Source organism: Anser anser (genome assembly GCF_964211835.1).
Source record: "Anser anser genome assembly, chromosome: 3".
Taxonomy (NCBI): domain Eukaryota; kingdom Metazoa; phylum Chordata; class Aves; order Anseriformes; family Anatidae; genus Anser; species Anser anser.
In genome coordinates this window covers 117,127,856-117,146,389 of record NC_139722.1, presented here as the reverse complement: position 1 = coordinate 117,146,389, position 18,534 = coordinate 117,127,856, and the positions used below count along the sequence as shown (strand labels likewise).

Here is an 18,534-nt window from a genome sequence, read left to right as displayed (position 1 = left end):
TTAAAACGGGAGCAAGTTCTAGAGTCCTCTTTAAAAATACCTTTATGAAAGTTCTCTAATGGGAAGTCTCCATTCCATAGCTAAATTTAAAACCTTATGACATATCACCAACAAATGAGTGAATAATGCTTATCCTGGCTGAAAGGATAAGAAAAAAAAATCTGATATTGCTTATCCTTGGCCAAAAGGCCGAAAGGCCAGGATAAAGTAAAGAATAGTCATTCTTACTCTTGTTACTTCAACAGGACTGACTATCTCTTCTTCCACAGATGCATTATACATTTTTGGAATAAACTGGGGTTTGGAATCTCCAACTGCAGCGATGTGTACTGGCACTGATGAACTTCTTGGAATTACCCCACCTGGAACAAAAAGAAAATGATCTCTCTACATATGCATAAAATATCTTCTGCCTAATACTTAGATATATATACATATATATATTATATATATATATATATATACACATATATATACACATACACGCTTTTCCACTGGTACTGATTTATTTTTTTCCATCCTTACTGCTACTACTATGGTACTGCTGAGAGGTCCTAACCAAGATCTGAGTTTCATTTATTGTGTGTTATGCTTCCAGTACATGAACTTGAATACACACCACAAGACATACTACCTATTTAGCACAGACAGACATAGGATGCAGCAATGCATCTCTTGTGTAACTGTGTTCCCTCCAGTACCCATTTTACCCACACAGCCACAATTCAAAGACACAAAGCCCATAATGAGCAAATCAGATAGAGGAAAATCAGAAGGCTGAAAAAAATTTTGGATGCTCGTATTAGCAGGAGTGGGATACCCTTCCTAGTATATTTATCTCTGTCCTTATTCAGATTATGAATGTTCACTGATTTCTCTGTTATTCTTTTAAACCAAAGAAACCCTCAATAAATGTGTCTAAGGAATGGTTTTGCCATCTCCTTAGTTTTTCTACACGTACATGGATGTGAAAACACAGAGCAAGTTACTTATATTTTAGTTTCATTTTATTCCCTGTTGACGGATGACTGAATTATAAACTCCTAGCTTGTGCCTGAATCTCATAATATTATCCTGTGCAACACCAATCAACAGTTAAGTTAAAGGAAGGTGTGAGACTTATGTTATTTTGCAGGTTCCCATAGCCACCAAGCAAAGTGAGAATTGATAGCATCAGCAGGAAGCAGAGTTTTACCAGACATGGAGATATTACTTTGGATGAGTAACACAGCAATCTTCTCATCGTCAGGAAAAAAAGATCAAGTATTTTTAAAGTAAAGTCTAGGAGCCTATTTTGACAGCATTCCTTCAAGAAAACAAAACAAAAACAAAACCAACAAAAACCAACCAAAAACAACAACAACAAAAATTCCCAAAGAAAAAAAAAACCTTCATTTGGGGGTAGTTGTATAGATCTGTACTAAAATCTTGTCTTACCATCAGTAGCTGTTATCCACAAGACAAAGTCCTTAGACTCATTGACTCCTAATAGGATTACTGTTTTTAAACTGATTTGTCCTGTGGATGTATCCAAATCAAAGTATCCATCATCATTGCCACCAGCTAAGGTAAAGCTTATCTGTCCATTTATACCATCATCTGGATCAGTAGCAGCAACCTGTAGAGAAAAACTAATTTTATTCTAGTTTCTTATGCTATTATAAAGCAACACAGAATTCCTTATTCCTGTGTAGTCTGCAGAAAAAATCATTTATGTAGCAGATACTTACAAATTAGTATCATTTTTTCTTCTTCTCTGATTTATAGGAAAATATATACGTATATACATATATAAACAAACAAGCAAAACCAGCAGAGTATAGCAATATTAAAATTCGCTTATACCTTCATCTATTTCCTGTGTGATTGGTGGGTTAAAACTCACTAAGAATTTTTGCTCTTTGATGCACACCCACTGTCGTTCCAGCAGCAAGAGTGAAATCTTGCACATATGAAATTCATGTGAATGATACCAGGCTTATACTTCAGAAGGCCTGCTTCATAGTAATTCTAAAGTCACTGGAGGTAGATTGTTCAAGAGATTAAATCAGGTGCCATTAAGTCAGTATGCCTGGGTATGAGTTTTGATAGTGACTCTCTATACACCTCACCTCTTGAAATCTTTATTATCTTGGTTTCCCCTGTTTTGCTTGGTTAAAACTAATTTTTACCCTCTTACAAAAAGTATATTGTATCTACAAATTATCTACAATGCTTCAGCATTAAGATGCCTTTCAACAAATTTTACAATTATATCATCTTCTGGACATCAGTTACATTCAGTTTTCATTAAACACCTTGTAAACAACTAAGTCCAAGATTATTCTGTCTCATGTTTGTGGAATGCAGAATCTAATACATAAAAAAAAAGTCCTTTATCATTCATTGCCTAACCTCATATATGATAAGAGCATCCATGACACTGAATTTATAGAACATCAAGATATGTAAGCTTTTAAATTAATGGTAGACTGTTTTTGAACTCAGAGGAGTTCAGAAAAGATCCTTTTTTCAAAAGGACCAGCATACAAATTGAAGCAAGGACTTGTGCATACATTCAACTTAAACAAAATTGACATTTTTATTTAGTACTTCTAGTACCTGAAGAATGGACATTCCTGCAGTCATATTGATGAAAATAACTTGTTTATATGGCGTGCCTGTAAAGGTCGGGGCGTTGTCATTTTCATCTAGCAAGAAGATGCTGATTGTAGACTGTGCATTATAGTATGGTGACAAATGATCTGTAGCACTGACCTTGAAAATGACGCAGGAAAATTATTGCTTTGTTCAAACACATTTTCTAAAAATAGTAAGAAAGACGAACAGCAATTATAAGCCACATAAACTGCATCACTGTACTGGTATTTCCTTCCAGATAGTTCTAATGTCAAAGTCCGGATTTGATTCTTCAAACAAGCTGCTGATTCACTTTAGTGAGAGTCAGCCTCTTTCCATGACAGATTAGATACCACCTGCTTGCTTCAGCTTGCTTTGGAAAGGAGGAGGCTTATTTTTAATACCTGTAGATGAAAAGACGGTGTTTTCTCCCTATCCAACAGTGAGGAGTTCCTCACAGTTAGGACCCCATCATGACTTAGCTGGAACGGACTGTCAGCTGGAGTGAGACTGAATGTTCCCTGGAAGCCTCCCTGGAAACAGAAATTATATTTGTTATTAAACTGGACAACCACTTAGGATATTTTCTTCTTATTTTCCAGGTGGAGAGCATTTAACCTTCTGATTTAATAGAGTTTTTGGTTCCACAAAAAGAGGAGTAAGCAACTTGGAAGAAATGCATCATCAAGGCTGAGGGCCACTTGCAGTTTTGTGTTCATTTTGCACTTCTGTACTTTCATATTTGGGACCTTTTGCAAACCAGAGGAGTTTCATTCCCTAACCAGACAAAATTTACTCTTTGGCTGCATTACTCTCCCCCTCAAAGAAGTTAAATTTAGTTTGTTATGGTTAAACATATTGAGGTAGTCAGAATTAATATCTATAGCACTATTCACTATACCCACACAGTGCAAATGCACTTTACAGTATATTTCAGAAGTGCAGTATTTGTAGCAATCATAACTACGCTGTCATTTTACCTCATCTTTGTCAGAGGCTGTTACTTCAAGAACTTGACTCCCATCTCGCAAATTTTCTGGAATTGAGACACTGTAGCTTGGCTTTGACAATTCTGGAGGGTTGTCATTTACATCTTCAATAGTAACCAGCACTATTGCATCAGCTGTTTTGAGATTATTGTCCTGCTGAGCTGCCTAGAAAACAGAGTTTGTAGCTGTTAGTTCCATACCCAGATAACATTCAGCCATTCCACCTTAATACAAAGAGATAACTACATATGTTTAGTGAACGAAGGCTCCCTTTATCCTATGTTTTAAATGACATGCGTAATGAAGCCGTGATGCCAACCGCCCCTTAACATTACCATGTTAAAAACTATTAACAGCAACATGGATTCTGACACTAGTTTATGAAATGGAGACTCAGTATTAACATATTGAACTGTAAAACAATAATTACCATAATGCCCACAAGAAGATAGGGACATTCTTCTCTGTCAACTGCAGTCTTCACTTCCAATACTCCACTGTCAGCATCGATTGAAAAACTTTTGATATAGGCTGGGGGTTTCACTGAAAAGCAACAAAATACAGTGGGTTAATGAGAATGAACTACAGCAGTAAGTCCAATCTGTTCTTTCTCTGACTGTTATCTTCTCAGCCATAGCAAAATTGAGCAAACATTCCAGACAAAAGGCTTTTGGCTTTTTCCCCCTTCAAATGCTCTGTCCAATTTAAGAAATTCTCTCACACTTCAAGAGTCTCAAATTTAAGCATCTCATAAGCTTTTAACAATTCTGTCAGAAGGAAAATGTCCCTATGAAATTGATATTTCTAGATGGTCTTGAATGGAAATTCTGAATAGAAGCCTCTAAGTTGACTTACACTTTGAATCAGGAATTGTTTACTGGCAGGATGTTAAGAACATTTAAACATTTTTAAACAGCTAGACCTTGCTATAATGACTGAAATTAAGCTAACTCAGCTTTCACAGCAGAAATATCTAGAGCTCTTTCAGAGCAGAAATATCTTCAGAATATCTAGAAGCAAATAAAGGCTCTTACCTAATTTGATGCTGTACAACACTGTTTCATTTATACCTATGTCTCCATCTGCAGCAAATATATTCTCTGGGAGAATAGCCACAGGACCCACCTAGAAACATACACAGCTGATTAAGTAAAAATAATACACATAAACTTAAATGTGTTCATTAATTAAGTCACAGTTTTGATTTAAGAAAGTCGGGTTGGATGGGGCTTTGAGCAACCTGATCAGATTAGACTGGATGATCTTTGATGGCCCCTTTCAACCCAAGCTATTCTATGATTCTATGATTTAATCACTGGGATCCAGAAAAAGAAATAAAAATCTGTCTGTTACACAGGCTTTACCAAGTGAAATGCTGAGCAAAATACTTGATGGATATACCATGTTCGCTTTAAGAAGCACCAGACTACGTAGCAGTAGTCACAGATGGAATTCATGTTAACAGCACTGAATATCTCAGTTCCACTGCTCTCTGGGAAAACAATATGCGAGTCTACGCTATAGCCCTAATAAAAGCAACATTTTATTTTAAAGATAAAACCATTTTAGAAGACACAAAAAGATTCCTTTCAGATAATTAAAGATGAACTTCCAGCAAAAGGGACACCAAAGGTATAACACCAAAAGCATTTGTGGTTTAAAATAGATTAACATGAAGACAACGATAAAGAAATAATACAAATAATAATGATCTATTTTAATTTTAGTGTATTACTTCGATAATGCTGCACTGTGATTTTGTTTTGTTAATACATACAGAAACATGAATTAATCAAATACATTCCAAACAGAAATTACAACATTCCCTATATAGAAAAAAAATACAATATCATACAAATCTCAGCTTACAATTCAGATTCTTATTTTGCTTACTTGATTGTAATAAAGTATGAGGGAATTACTTTATTTAAAACTGAAACCAGGCAGCTAACTCCAGGACTGATGGGTAGTCAATCACCCTTCCCAGTTTACAGTACAAGCCCTGTTGCAACTTCTGTTATTTTTTTTCCCTCCACAGAAGAGTCTGTTTCTGTGGAACAAAATTTGATACTTCATATAATATGTGGCCTCTCTACTTGGTACTTGGAGGCCTACTGTTGATGGGACTCACCAGTTGGTACAAATCAAAGCAGCCTTCCATTAACCCTCAATCTTAAGCAGCTCAAAGAGAAACTTTCCTTGAGAGAAAAACTCTGTGGACAGGAATAACCTATTTACATTTGCAGCATTCAGTGAAAAGCTTTTACCTTGTTTTCATTGATTGTTCCATTGTACACTGATTGTTTGAAATAGGGGTTCAATGTGTCATAATCCTGTACATGAATTATTACTGAGGCATTATCGCTGTTAGTTCCAAATCTTTCCTACATTCCAAGAGAAAGAAGAAAATAAGAAACACTGTGATGAAAGGGCAATTTTTCAGTGGAAAATACAGCAGAATATTATTATTTGTGCTTTGTAATGCCTACATTCCTAATCTAAGAACTCTCACTTTATCAAATTCTTCCATTTAGAAATTCAATTATATTAATAATACTATCAAAAGGTAATTGTTCTTAGGTATTAATTTTGTGTCAGGAATGTATTACAGAATAGTATGTAGGACATAGTAACAGTACATGTGCTGCAGCTGTACCATTTCCTAGACAATGATTTTTTTTTGAATTATTTCTTTTTACTCCTAAAAGGCATTGAAGGCAAGTGCATATTTAAATTTCAAAAAGACACAGAAGAAGACTGCAGATGGTAAGCTACAGCAGTAACAGGATGTTAGATGTGCCAGAGTGACCAGGTGAATAAACGATAGAATAGTGAAGAATAAATGTATTTGCACATATATTAAAGAAATGGACCTAGAAAGAAACTCAGGCAGATATTTAAGGGGAGATTCAAGTAATGGCTTAAATATTTAAGAACATGCTACTTTGCCTGCAGTACGAGCCAAAACGCAGACAGAACTTTTGGTTTAGAAACTCCCTAAGCTGTAGATTTATAGAAACCAGGATGTTATAACAACAGAAATATCACTATATTATATATATTAGATACTATATTGGTTCTTTTTCTTCTTTTAATTTATAGCATACCTTTGCTTGGACTGTTAAATTGAAATGGTTGATCTTGTTGTAATCCAAAGTTTTATTCACCATGATGTTTCCATCTCCTTCCCTTATATAAAAGTAATCAGAGTTTGGTCCCTGAAAAATGAATCAATCACATGTTTTACATGATTAATAATGAAATACATTCTCTTTTCTCTTCCCACCTTTATTACTGGAGTATTCTTTAAAAAAAAAAGGGGGGGGGACCGGAGATTCTGCCTAACACCACCTCTGAAAAATGCAGACCCTCTTCAACACATTCTATTGCCTCTCCCCTCAGTGCCATTAGAATTTTTATCTGATTTATCACATTCTATGGTCAGGAACTCAAGATCAGATGAATGGCATCATAAACTATAAAAAAAGCAGAAACAGCAAGCTCAGATGCAGAGATCTCCACAGCAGATACCAAAAGTTAGTTGAGATAATCTTATTTTAATGGTTTACATTTACACCTCATCGGGACTAAAGATCAACAAGAAATCTTGTCGGCACAAACTTCAGAAAGAGGGGAAACCATTTCACTCCTGTTTCTAAAAAGTACCACAATGTTCCTTAGCTGTAGCTGGATAGTACCACAAAACATTTCTCAAACTTTAATATACAGATTCAGGGCTCACTGCATGCTAGGCTGGTCTTGTGGTACAAGTTATTGTGGTCGTCACACTATCCTAATTTTAAATGGTCTTTCTGATGACAGAATTTTGCTGACCTGTAATAATAACATTACAGTACAAGATGATATACTTGAATCAGGTCCCAGGCTATACTTGTGTGAAATGTAGACTGGTGTTCACAGTCTCAGATAAACAAAGGATACTCACCCAAAGACTGTAACTAATAAGGTTGAAAGCAGGTGACAGATCTTTATCCTGAGCTTCCACTTTTATAACAGTGAAATTTATTGCAGATACCTAGAAATAAAGATCATCAAATGTTTGGTCACAACCCCCTTTTGCTATCCCTCCTAACTTCCATCAGGAAAACTTAGCCACCCCCTCAGCACATGCAAATTATTTCCAATTTCCACTTTAGGTCAGATAGCTGAATGTTCCTTCTTCACCCAATGCCTCCAAGCAAGGTTGCATGCAGCCCAGCCTTTCTGTTCCACACTCACATGAAGGTATATAAAAGTCACATAAGAGTGCAGGTAATTATTAAACATTTATGTGGTTGCATGAGAACCTTACATGTTTTGGCCCCAGAAAGTAATTTCAAAACACCACATGAAAAATTATTAACAGGTGCTGTAACCCACCTCAGATACTGAAGCGCTATATTGACTTTGCAGAAATTCTGGAGAATTGTCATTAATATCTTGTAGTTGTAAATCCCGTGCATTCTCTATCTCAGGCTTCATAATGGAAGCAAAAGACACATTAGAAGTGACAGCAATGAGACAGCAGCATACCACTAACATTTAATTTCATCATATAAAGTGAGACCTTCAAAGAGACACTCCCTCAGTTCTAAAAACTCTGTAATGAAAGAGTCAGACTACCAGTTCTAACAATGCAGTAGAAACTTTGTGAAATACTTTGAAATTAACTTTTTTTTTTCATTTACCTGAGAACAAAAACACTCATTCCAATTGGCAACTTTAAAAAAGATATCTTCTATAAGATGTTCTTAACTCCCTGCGTGATATCTTTAAATGAAGTAGTATTTCAGAAAATAACAGTTTGGATTAAACTTAGACAAATAATACTGTTGATTACAAAACTTTTACTTACCATTCCAGTTCTTTGGCAAACAACAGCGTAAAAGAGATGGTCACTCTAAAAATCAACAAACAAGCAAATAGATAATATTATCAATTATTTCCTAATACATTTGTCAAAGAATCTTTATGTCAACATATACATTGTAAAGGTATACAAAAAAACTTCTAGTACTTGAATCTTCAGACATGCCATGCTGAGTTGACAGTGAATTGTTCATCTGATTCAGTTACATGAGCATACTTTAACTGAGGCTTACATTTCGACATGCTGTACCAAAATAAATCGTTTATAATATACTGCAAGTTCATTACAGATTATTAATTGTAATGTTTAACTGGCTGCCATTCATCTATTGCTGGCATTTGTCCACGCAGATCTCACCATCCATATACTGGCTATTCTCTCTAATAGAAAACTGACAGGGAAATGGACAATATTCATAACAAGCATAAAAAGTGTCATAAAGTTGTCAAGAAAATGTTTTAGTCCATTTAGAAAAATATCCAAACGAGCGACGAAAGTGTTAATATTGTAATAGATTTTCATCAATTAGAAATCTTGATTGTAAAGCTGTTTTTTAAAACTGTGTTTTTTGCGTGTTTTTTTGCATGGTTGAATCCTGTCAAGTACCAGCTAGTCTGAAATAGTACTTGTACAAAAAGCAGCCTCGGGTTATTCTGCAGAACTATACAAGTTTCATGTTCAGAGGCAAATTCACTGAGGAAAAAACATCAGTATTACTTTATAGATCGCTGGTAGTCCTACAGAGCAAGCATGGCCTAGGAAGAAGGGGACTGATTCCTTTTGCACATCAGCCAACAGAGGCCAATGTATCTATTTTTCTGTGCTGTTAAATGCTTATATAAATATTCATAGGATTAAGGATTCCCTTCTACCAAATTATATCTGATCTGTCCCACTTTGGTCAAAAAATTCATGTTACTAGGAGATAATTTTAGGAAAAATGACACCTATCTTAACCGAGTATTTACAACTTTCAATACAAAATTCTCTTAAAGAACCATCTTGACTGTCAGATCCTAGCTAGATTTATGGCTACAGGAAATTGAAGGAATTTAACATAGATATTACTGAGAAGTAGATACTGAAGTCTATGCTGTTATTTCAGATGAGTAATTTTTTGGAACAACCATCTGTATCACAAAAGAATGAATACATAAGATATATGCCTTAGTCTGCTTTTTTCACCTGTAGAGAGAACATTTGTATCTAGATTATATATGCAGAGAAAGGATTACCTCAAGAAAATCAACATCCAGTGGCTGACTAGTCCTCACTGTTGCATTATTAGAACCAGAAACATATGCTAGCTCCACATACGGTAAGTGTTCGGGGAACAAATATTCTTTTAATCTCAAATTTACGTTGGGTGGAATATTTGTAATCCATTCTATATCACCTGTAAGAGAAAATGTAATAAATTAGATAGCTACCTGATTAGTGAGATCAATTTAAGTCCTCATAAGTATAGTGCACAAGTGTATTGATGGGGTTTTAACACCATGCAAATTCACTCATTCAATATATTCACACTCGATGACTTCATACCTGATATTAAAAATCTTGGCACAATTTACACCTATATTTCCACCCTTTCCTGGAAATAACTTCATGCTGCAAATTTTTCTTTTCACGTTTAGGCCCCGTGCCTGCCATTTGTTCACATAGACAGGCCTTCCTGCACAGGAAATGTCATCAGTGAGTTGCTAGTTAGGGTTGCATGGGATGAGATTCACTATTTTCCACTCATAAAGTCATTTCATCTTTCTCAGTTGAATCTAGCAAGCAGACAGAATACAGTGTGAATCTGGATTCAGGCTTGTTGTTTAAATGTTGATTTTGATTCAGAATAGTAAGTATATGTCTTCTCCTTTAATCTATTCCTATATGTACAAAATAATGGAACACTGAATACCGCAACCTTTGAATCACTTTGAATGCAATTTTTCTACAACCAAACATTTCTTGTCTTGAAAATATTCAAGTTTGTTATTTGTAATTATCGTGACTCAGATTAAACTCCCTATTGTTTTGGTAGTGAGTATGTTACTTGCTTTGTTAAAGAGATCTGTGTTTGAAAGTGTGTTTGAAATGTATTCTTGTAAACGATCCAGTGTGGTGTTACTGTATTTTAATAAAGTTATCCTCCTCATATTTATCAAAACATTTGTGTTTATGAAATAATATGCGTCTTCTCATAGAACGTGTGATCTGGATTGCAAAAAAAAAAAAAAAAAATCCCTCTCCTCTCCCAAATCTTTCCTGACATCTCAAATATTTTCTGTGATCTTCAGGAAACTTCCTAGTTAACTTTTTCTCACTCCATTATTTTTGTACTTCATCATTACCAGTTTAGGCCAGCAAACCCTTGCTGTAGCAGCCCCATCTCTAACCCCCACATGCAGACTCATTATCCTGCTCTGTAAGGAAGGGAACAAACAGCTTGTCTTCCTCCAACAGCAGGGAGTGCCTGGAACATTCTTGGGTACCAGCCCAAAGATACTCATCTATAACTGCATGCAAGGATAAAGTCCAGTCAGATGACTATAAGCACAGAACACAATTGGGCTGTGTCTCAGGAGCATTGCAGTGGTGCAACGTATCACATTCTTGTGTGCAGTTTTGTTGAAATTGTTGGAAGAAATAGTTCTTTGAAAACAAAATCTCTCTTAGCTTGGTGACATACTGTATAACCTTCCATCCAGAGTTGGATACATTTAGACAAGAAACATCAAGCAGCTGCCTCACAAATAGTATTCTGTCCAGAAAAGAGACTGCCACATTCTAGCAAAAAAGGAAGTGCTTAGAATAATTTAAGCTGTTTTTCTCTCCTGGTTATTCATTACAGATGTATCAGCACTTATTCATATGATATGCACAAAGGGCCAAACTTATTACTAGCTGTTTAAAAACTAAGTGAAGGAGATTCAGGGTGCGGGGACTTTCTTTTTCTTTCTATTCCCATGCTAGAGTCAGACACAGCAGTTATGCCCTTACAAAAATGTTTCCACATTGGCTGGAAAAAAAAGCACTACTCTGAATGGTGTTTTCTGTATCTTGTTGAAAGCCAGAAGCATTTAAGACTGCCTGTGGACATTCAACATGGACCTGGTACATATTTCCTTGAGGTCCTAAGAGTTACCACATATCCTGAAGGGTATGCTTCTGCCACAGCCTAGACTTTGCCTTGTGAAATCACTGTATACCCGTCAGGCACGACGAATCCTGACTGCCTGTAACACACAGGGTAATCACAGATAACAGCACTACCCTTTACGTAACAGCAATAACCTCTCTGGTTAGGGGTGGAAGGAAGGACGGAGTTATGCCCTGTTCTGCATTTGCAACGTAAATATCCCCCCCACACACAGAAAAAATAAACCAAACAAATAAACCCCACCAACATACTGTCTACTCCTCTTCTCCCCTGTGCTCACATGCCATTGCTGTACTTCCTCAAGTGTGATTTTGTCTCCAAGGCACAGGCACATCTTGCCAGACAGGGTAAGGAAGCACAGTAAACGTGGGGGTAAATTAATGTTAACCCCATCAGGTGGCACAAATTAAATAATCAATAATGGTGGAATAACAGTGCGCTACACTAACACACAAAACTAGAATAGAAAACGCAAATACGTGAAGCAGACAGCATTGATCCTGGAATTCCCTGTACTGTAAGCCTGCTTGTTCTTCTGCATCCCATCTACTCTCCCTATTGTCCCTAACAAACCAAAAATTGGCCTACAGAAAGGCTCCAGTCTGAAGCAGAACAGGCTCCAGGAGCGGAGCAGAGCTGTGGTTCTTCCTGATGTCAGAGGGAAGAGATCAGCTTTTGTGGGCTGACTGGGCAATGTGAACTGTAAACATCTGTATGCTATTCTGTACTTGCTTCCTTTGTCCTTGCCTGCTATAGCTATGCAGACAGTGAGATCCTTCGAACAGTGAATTTTTTATTTTTTATTTTTATATATATTTATTTATCTTACTAAGCATATTAGAGACTGAATTTCATCTGAACTTTCCCATTGTTGCAGGCACTGATTCACCACTGGCAGGGAGCAGTATGCCACCTGGGCTGCTGCTGCATCCAGCCATGAAGACTATTGTTAAAAAATAAATAAAATAATAATAATAATACAGTTTTACTATAAATTACAGGTTATGTGAAGCATTAAAGTGCTATGTGCATTAGAGAGCAAATCAGAGAATTCTAGGATCTAATCATGATTTTACCTGTATATTCATCAGGGAAGGTTGACAGCAGGAGTGGGCTGGGTGTTGTGTCACAATCTATAGTTGTGATTTCTAAAAAGAAAATGAAAAGTTATGTACAAATGTCAGAGGGATCATTTCCAGAAATTGCATGAGGTAAAAAAGTCTCATGATATATAGAACATGTACACACTGATTTAAATTCATCTGAAAGATTTATCATGGTGGTACGTTGACATAATTTTCAGAGTTTAAAACAACACAACAACATTATTTGGAGCAGATGAATATTGGTGGCTTGGCCCTAATCTATCCTTGCCCCTGCCAATTTTTTTCAATTAAGAACTTAAGTTAAAGAGAAATAGCTATCAAAAAAGGTTGAGAAAATGACTAGTTAGAGAATTGTCCTTCCTTTGTACCTTGACCAGACCGAAACCTTAGCTTTATTGCTTAACAATAATGAATCACTGTATATTAATGTCCCACTGAACATGTGCGGAAATCATAACCAAAACTCCTTCTGGACCATGTCCTTGCAAATGTTTTCTGCTCCCAAGAAAGCTTTAAACACAAACAAATTCACCATTGAATTGTTAGCAAGAAAAAAAAGGATAAAGGTACTGATTTGCCTATAATTTATACTCCTTTCTTTTTTATAGCAGTTGGCCCTTTTAAAGTATGGTTTTATCCTGAGAAGTAGTTTTCTTAAGTGATTTACACCATACCTCGGTGAACCCTCTCTACATTTCCTCTAAATGATAAAAAGGGATGGACTTCTTTTCTAGATCTACAAATATACACTGAGAAATCACACCAGATTTTCTCCTCCTTCCCTGAGCAGAATTACTCAGCAAAGCTGCCATAGTACAAGCTATATTCTGATGGATACTTGTGCATCTTTCATGGTCTAACGTGGGCTTGCATCAATGTCAAGCACGTCCCCACTCTTCTCCTTGTCACCCTTACTGCGTATTCAAATTGATAGCTAGTAAAAGAAATAGTGGACTATTTCTGCCCATTAGGCTGATGCCCTCAGATTTGCACCACCCTACAGAATCTTTTATAAGGGAGCAATGGACAGATTTCTACACAAGTAACTGAACAAACTCCTAAAGAATACTTCTACAATGAGTAGCTGCAGTTTACAGGAGTAATTCGCTGCCTCCATCTCCACGTATTCAAAAGCCTACTTTGGAAAGCAAGGCTCTGTACTACTGAAAAAGATCAGAAAGCTGGAAGCTTGGAATTGGTTTAAATGTTACAACATAGCTTAATAAAGGAAATTCAATAATAAAATAAAAGCTCTTGTTGCTCATTTTTTTCTCCTAGAAGAAAAAGTCTTGCTCAGCCATTCCTGGCAATTCTCTGGAACCAAGCAGAAACACAGTCCTAGAATATCCTGTGTTGGAAGGGACCCGCAAGGACTATCAAGTCCAACTCCTGGCTTTACACAGGACCACCCAAAAATCAGATCCTATGTCTGAGAGCACTGTCCAAATGCTTCTTGAACACTGGCAGGCTTGATGCTGTGATCACTTCCCTGGGGAACCTGTCCCAGGGCCCAGCCACCCTCTTAGTGAAGAACTTTTCCTAATACCCAACCTGAATTCGCCTAAGAAGGGAAGGACGCTTCAGCATTTTCACTGTTGTGAAGTTTCTAGACAAAGTCTGAAGGGCTAAAATTATGTTTAGGCACTCAGACCCTCTTTCCACACTCAGATTTAGCTATGGATGGCACAGTTCTCACTTTCTGGAAAAGAACTTTTAATGGAGTCATTACCAGTACTAAGAATACCAGGCACGGAAGTGGTAACTACTCCAATCTAGTTTAACAGAACAACAGCAGATAGGAATACAAGTGAACCCAACTTCAGAACTACACCTTGCCATACTCAGCTTCAGTCTAGGTATCTTATTCAATGTCAGCTGCAGATAGAAAATAATGAAACCTTAAAGTTCAACGAGAACTTGTAAAAGCCCACCGTACAAACAATAACAATGGTTTTCAACTTGTGGTCACAGAGCCTCTTACGGTCCACTTCCATAGGCACCGAGAAGATTGCTCAATCAGATATCGTTACTTTATCCATCAACAGACCAAAGTATTTTAAAACTCTAGGACAGTAATTAATATTAATTTAATTTTATTTAACTTAAAATTTAATTAATTAATAAATCTATTTTTTTCTATTTCAATAAAAACAAGGCTAGAATCATAAACATTTATAAAAATAGCATTACTTACTTTGTGCATCAAGACAGATGAACGTAACCCAACTGATCAAAACAAAACTCACAGATCTTGAAAGCGCCATAAGCACTGCAGAAAAAATACACTTGAAGGCCAAAACAGATGGTTGTTTTCTCATATACAATATTTGTAAAGAATCATTTCATTTGCTATATCAGAAGTTCACAACTGTCTTGACAAATGCTTCGATGACAAGGGAAAAGACCACAATAAGCCTCTGAGAAAAACCTACAGACTATATAACACCCTTATCATTTTCAGCGTCTGCGATCAAAGTCCTTTTTGGGCAATAAAAATAAGCCAACAAGGAAATAGCACTTTTTGTGCTACAGCACAAACAACAAAAGCTATTTTTGATTTTAGTATTCAATATAGAGATAAAAATGAATAAATTTGCAATTTAGTACTCGCAAGATGTCCTGACCAATGGAAGAGAAACATACGTATTCCCTGGAAAAGAAATTTAAATAGGGAGCACCAAATAGCAAAGGAATCAATGTTGCCCCTTTTGATCTCTTAATAATGGTAGATTATCTTCTCACAAGCCTGTTCCACAAGGAATAAATATAAAATTCCTGTTAGGAGAACAGTAGTTACCTTGTGATGTGATGAGAACAGACATCTCTGAAATGTACCTAGGGTTTTACAGATAGTATACGTTCAGAATAGGTTCAGCTGGCATTCTGACTTCATTTAAGTCAACATTTGACTTCAATTAAGTTTCCTCCGAGAAAAACAAAACAAAAAAAAGAGACACTAAAAGCTTGCAGAAGACTTTCAAAGACTACAAATGATTTGGCCAATGATGAAGTTTGTTTCAAAACTGGAGGTAAATATACCTTTAATTTTAAGGGACAACTAATTACGCAGTAAGAAAACTGCTGCCAAAGCAAGGTGTTTGTGTTTGTGCCAGCACTTGTTTTGTCACCATGGATACAAAAGTAATTAGCTTCAGTGAAAATACCAAACAATAAAATTACACATAACCAAAAATAAAATCATCATTATGCTTTCTTACCCTTAAGTAATCAAAATGGAAGTGTGGGAGCAGTTAAAGCAGAAGGGCTTGAAAGTACTACAAGTTTAATCATGGGCACCATCTCTTTCGAACACCACGTTGAGCCATGCTTATGCATTCTTCGATGTTATTACTAGAGCAAATCTATAGCAGTCATTTTTCTTCCCCTGCACAATTGCTCACTGTATCCATGATGGCCAGGTCCTCACAAGGTGATTCAGCAAACTACAGAATACAGATCTGTGCACAAAATACCTCCTTGGAAGAAGAGTGAACGACTAAATAAAAAAGTAGGCTAGAGATATTTTTCAGTGACAGAAATTTCCTGATTGCATTCACTGAACAGCATCATATAGATTTGTGCTATCATAGCCAGGTCAGAGCCTACATTAAGCTCAAGCTTGTACCAAAAGGTTGTTTTAGCAACCACTACACTTGACCACTGGAAATATTTCAGTGCTGGAATCTTATTCCACTAATGAAGATCTACTTTTAGACATTCTAAATCACAGTAAAGGCAAAACAGCTTCAATATTTTCAGGGACCTCTAGTAGCAAGGTCAATGAAAAATCATTTAAGAACTTGAAGTATTAAACTCCACTCCTCATTATCTGTGGAAAGGCAGCCTAAAAACTGAAGGATGTAGGCCATTAGTACACACAAATCCAATGCAAAAAAACAATTTAAGTTCAAGGTCCCATACAGGTAGGCATAGAATTAAAACTACTGCTCAGATACAGCTTGGTGCTGTTTCTAATCTTTACAAGCTGCAATAGAAGCTTAGCTGAGATGGTCCTAGTCAAAGGCTGCCATGCAAGATCCTTCCTTCAGCTCAGTAATTGTTTTCTGTGATCAACACCCCAAGCTCAAAGAGAGGCATCATAACAGTGCCCTCACCACCCATGTCCCATAATAGTCAATCCCTGAAAAGAGTGGAGATGAAGATCATTTGTCTTCTACATTTAGTACCCAGGGAAAGAGAAGTATGAGCTGCTTTGTAATGCCAAACAAGCCATGTAACAGGAGGAATACAACCTGAAGGGGGCAGGGTGGGGTGGGAATATAGAGATTTAAAAAATATCCCCCTCCCCCCCCCAAAAAAAAATAGTAAAAAAAGGCATTTCTGTAACTGACAGTCACTCAGAGAGGTGATAGTATCTAAAACACAACTAGAATATATCAGTCCAGCCACCAGCTATGTCTCTGAGGAATGTTAAGCGCTAAACACACAGGACACAACAGCGGGAAGCAGTGGGATGCACACTTGCACTACACCAGACTACAAGTGACAGGCGCCTACCGAGGGCTGTGCAGGTGTTTGCAGTCCTCCTCAAACTGAGGAGGTTGCCAACATTCAACACCAGGCACCACCTACCAAATTAGTATCCAAAGCCCTTGCTACTCCCAGACGAGAGGAGATAGTGCAGTCCTGTGCAACTATGGTCTGCTGATTTTGCTTTCAAACTGGCTGATGGTTTCATCAACCTCCACCATCATGATGCTCAGGGACAGGAAGAGATAGTAACCTTAACAACACGGCCATTCTGCACTGCAACTTGGCCTCAAGTCTGGACAAGCCTTTGGCTGGCTTTTGTGTGTTTGTTTTAAACTCATCTAGGAACAACCAAGTGAGAATTCAACAGTATATGTTTTCCTGCTGTAAGATGAATAAAGTGCAGTCTCCCTTACTTCCTAATTATGCCTAATTATAAAGAAATAGAGAAACTCTCTGGTTGCAACTCAGAGCACAGTGGTACAGTTCATAAAGATTAGATTTCACCAAGAATTAGCTGCAGGAGGAATGACTTCAGTATTTGCCTATGTATGCTGCTATCTCGGACACCAAGAATACTTTAAGGCAAAAATTTAAAAATACATTTGCCAAGTATGGAATGGGAGCTGTCAAAAGGAGCAAGGAACTTTACCTAATTGTTCAAGCAAGTATCACATATAAAGGAGCAATTCTGCAATGTAATGTAGTATGTCTGTACACTCAACAAGAACATGAAACAATTTTTAAAAAAAAAATCAGTTCCCTTCTTGCAAAAATAAGCATCTTTTCAGTTATGTCAAATATGCTCATGTCTATTCACTTTTACATTTACTTACCAGGGCAACTATATGTCCATATTTCTCTTAACATGTACTCTTTTTCTCTTGGAGCCATTACTGTGGCTAAATTTAATGTTCTGGCCCTTTCTCCAATATTTCGAGCCATAGTGTTCCCGTATTGCAGCCATATATATAGAGGACATCCATAGAGCAAGTTCTAAAAGCAGAGTAATGAAAACTAATCCTATGCACAGATTTGTCAGACTGTTTAAAAGGTATGATTGGCACTGTGGCAGTGGGAAGCAAAGTTAAATATGTTTTTAGCATAGCTTAGTTTGGCATTTTGCATACGTGGGTCATTTTGCGGGGCAGCTCACTCAGGAACTTTTAATCCAGCTTCCAAAATCAATGCAGATAAAAATACTTTCAAGTTCTTGTAGATTTGGGACAGTTCAGCCTTCAACCATATCCTGATCTTGACAGATAAAAAGCCTTTATCATGAAGCTGCAATTTAATCACAAATAC

General features: G+C 36.7%; 1 protein-coding gene across 1 annotated transcript in view; it reads right to left on the bottom strand.

The window, feature by feature from the left end:
- The window catches only part of LOC310896852 (protocadherin Fat 4-like), a 46,803-nt gene extending 28,326 nt beyond the window's left edge, over positions 1-18,477 (bottom strand). The window contains exons 1-17 of the mRNA XM_083829700.1: positions 18,066-18,477; positions 15,536-15,573; positions 14,933-15,007; positions 12,709-12,780; positions 9,714-9,874; positions 8,464-8,508; positions 7,989-8,084; positions 7,555-7,644; positions 6,716-6,826; positions 5,876-5,992; positions 4,643-4,733; positions 4,039-4,151; positions 3,600-3,773; positions 3,024-3,152; positions 2,602-2,757; positions 1,438-1,618; positions 229-362 (exon numbers count right to left, since the gene is read on the bottom strand). Of these exons, the coding sequence (XP_083685826.1) occupies positions 229-362; positions 1,438-1,618; positions 2,602-2,757; positions 3,024-3,152; positions 3,600-3,773; positions 4,039-4,151; positions 4,643-4,733; positions 5,876-5,992; positions 6,716-6,826; positions 7,555-7,644; positions 7,989-8,084; positions 8,464-8,508; positions 9,714-9,874; positions 12,709-12,780; positions 14,933-15,007; positions 15,536-15,560 (1,770 nt within the window). The 5' untranslated portion in view covers positions 15,561-15,573; positions 18,066-18,477. The remainder of the gene's footprint in view (positions 1-228; positions 363-1,437; positions 1,619-2,601; positions 2,758-3,023; positions 3,153-3,599; positions 3,774-4,038; positions 4,152-4,642; positions 4,734-5,875; positions 5,993-6,715; positions 6,827-7,554; positions 7,645-7,988; positions 8,085-8,463; positions 8,509-9,713; positions 9,875-12,708; positions 12,781-14,932; positions 15,008-15,535; positions 15,574-18,065) is intronic.
- Between the last annotated feature and the right edge of the window lie 57 nt (positions 18,478-18,534).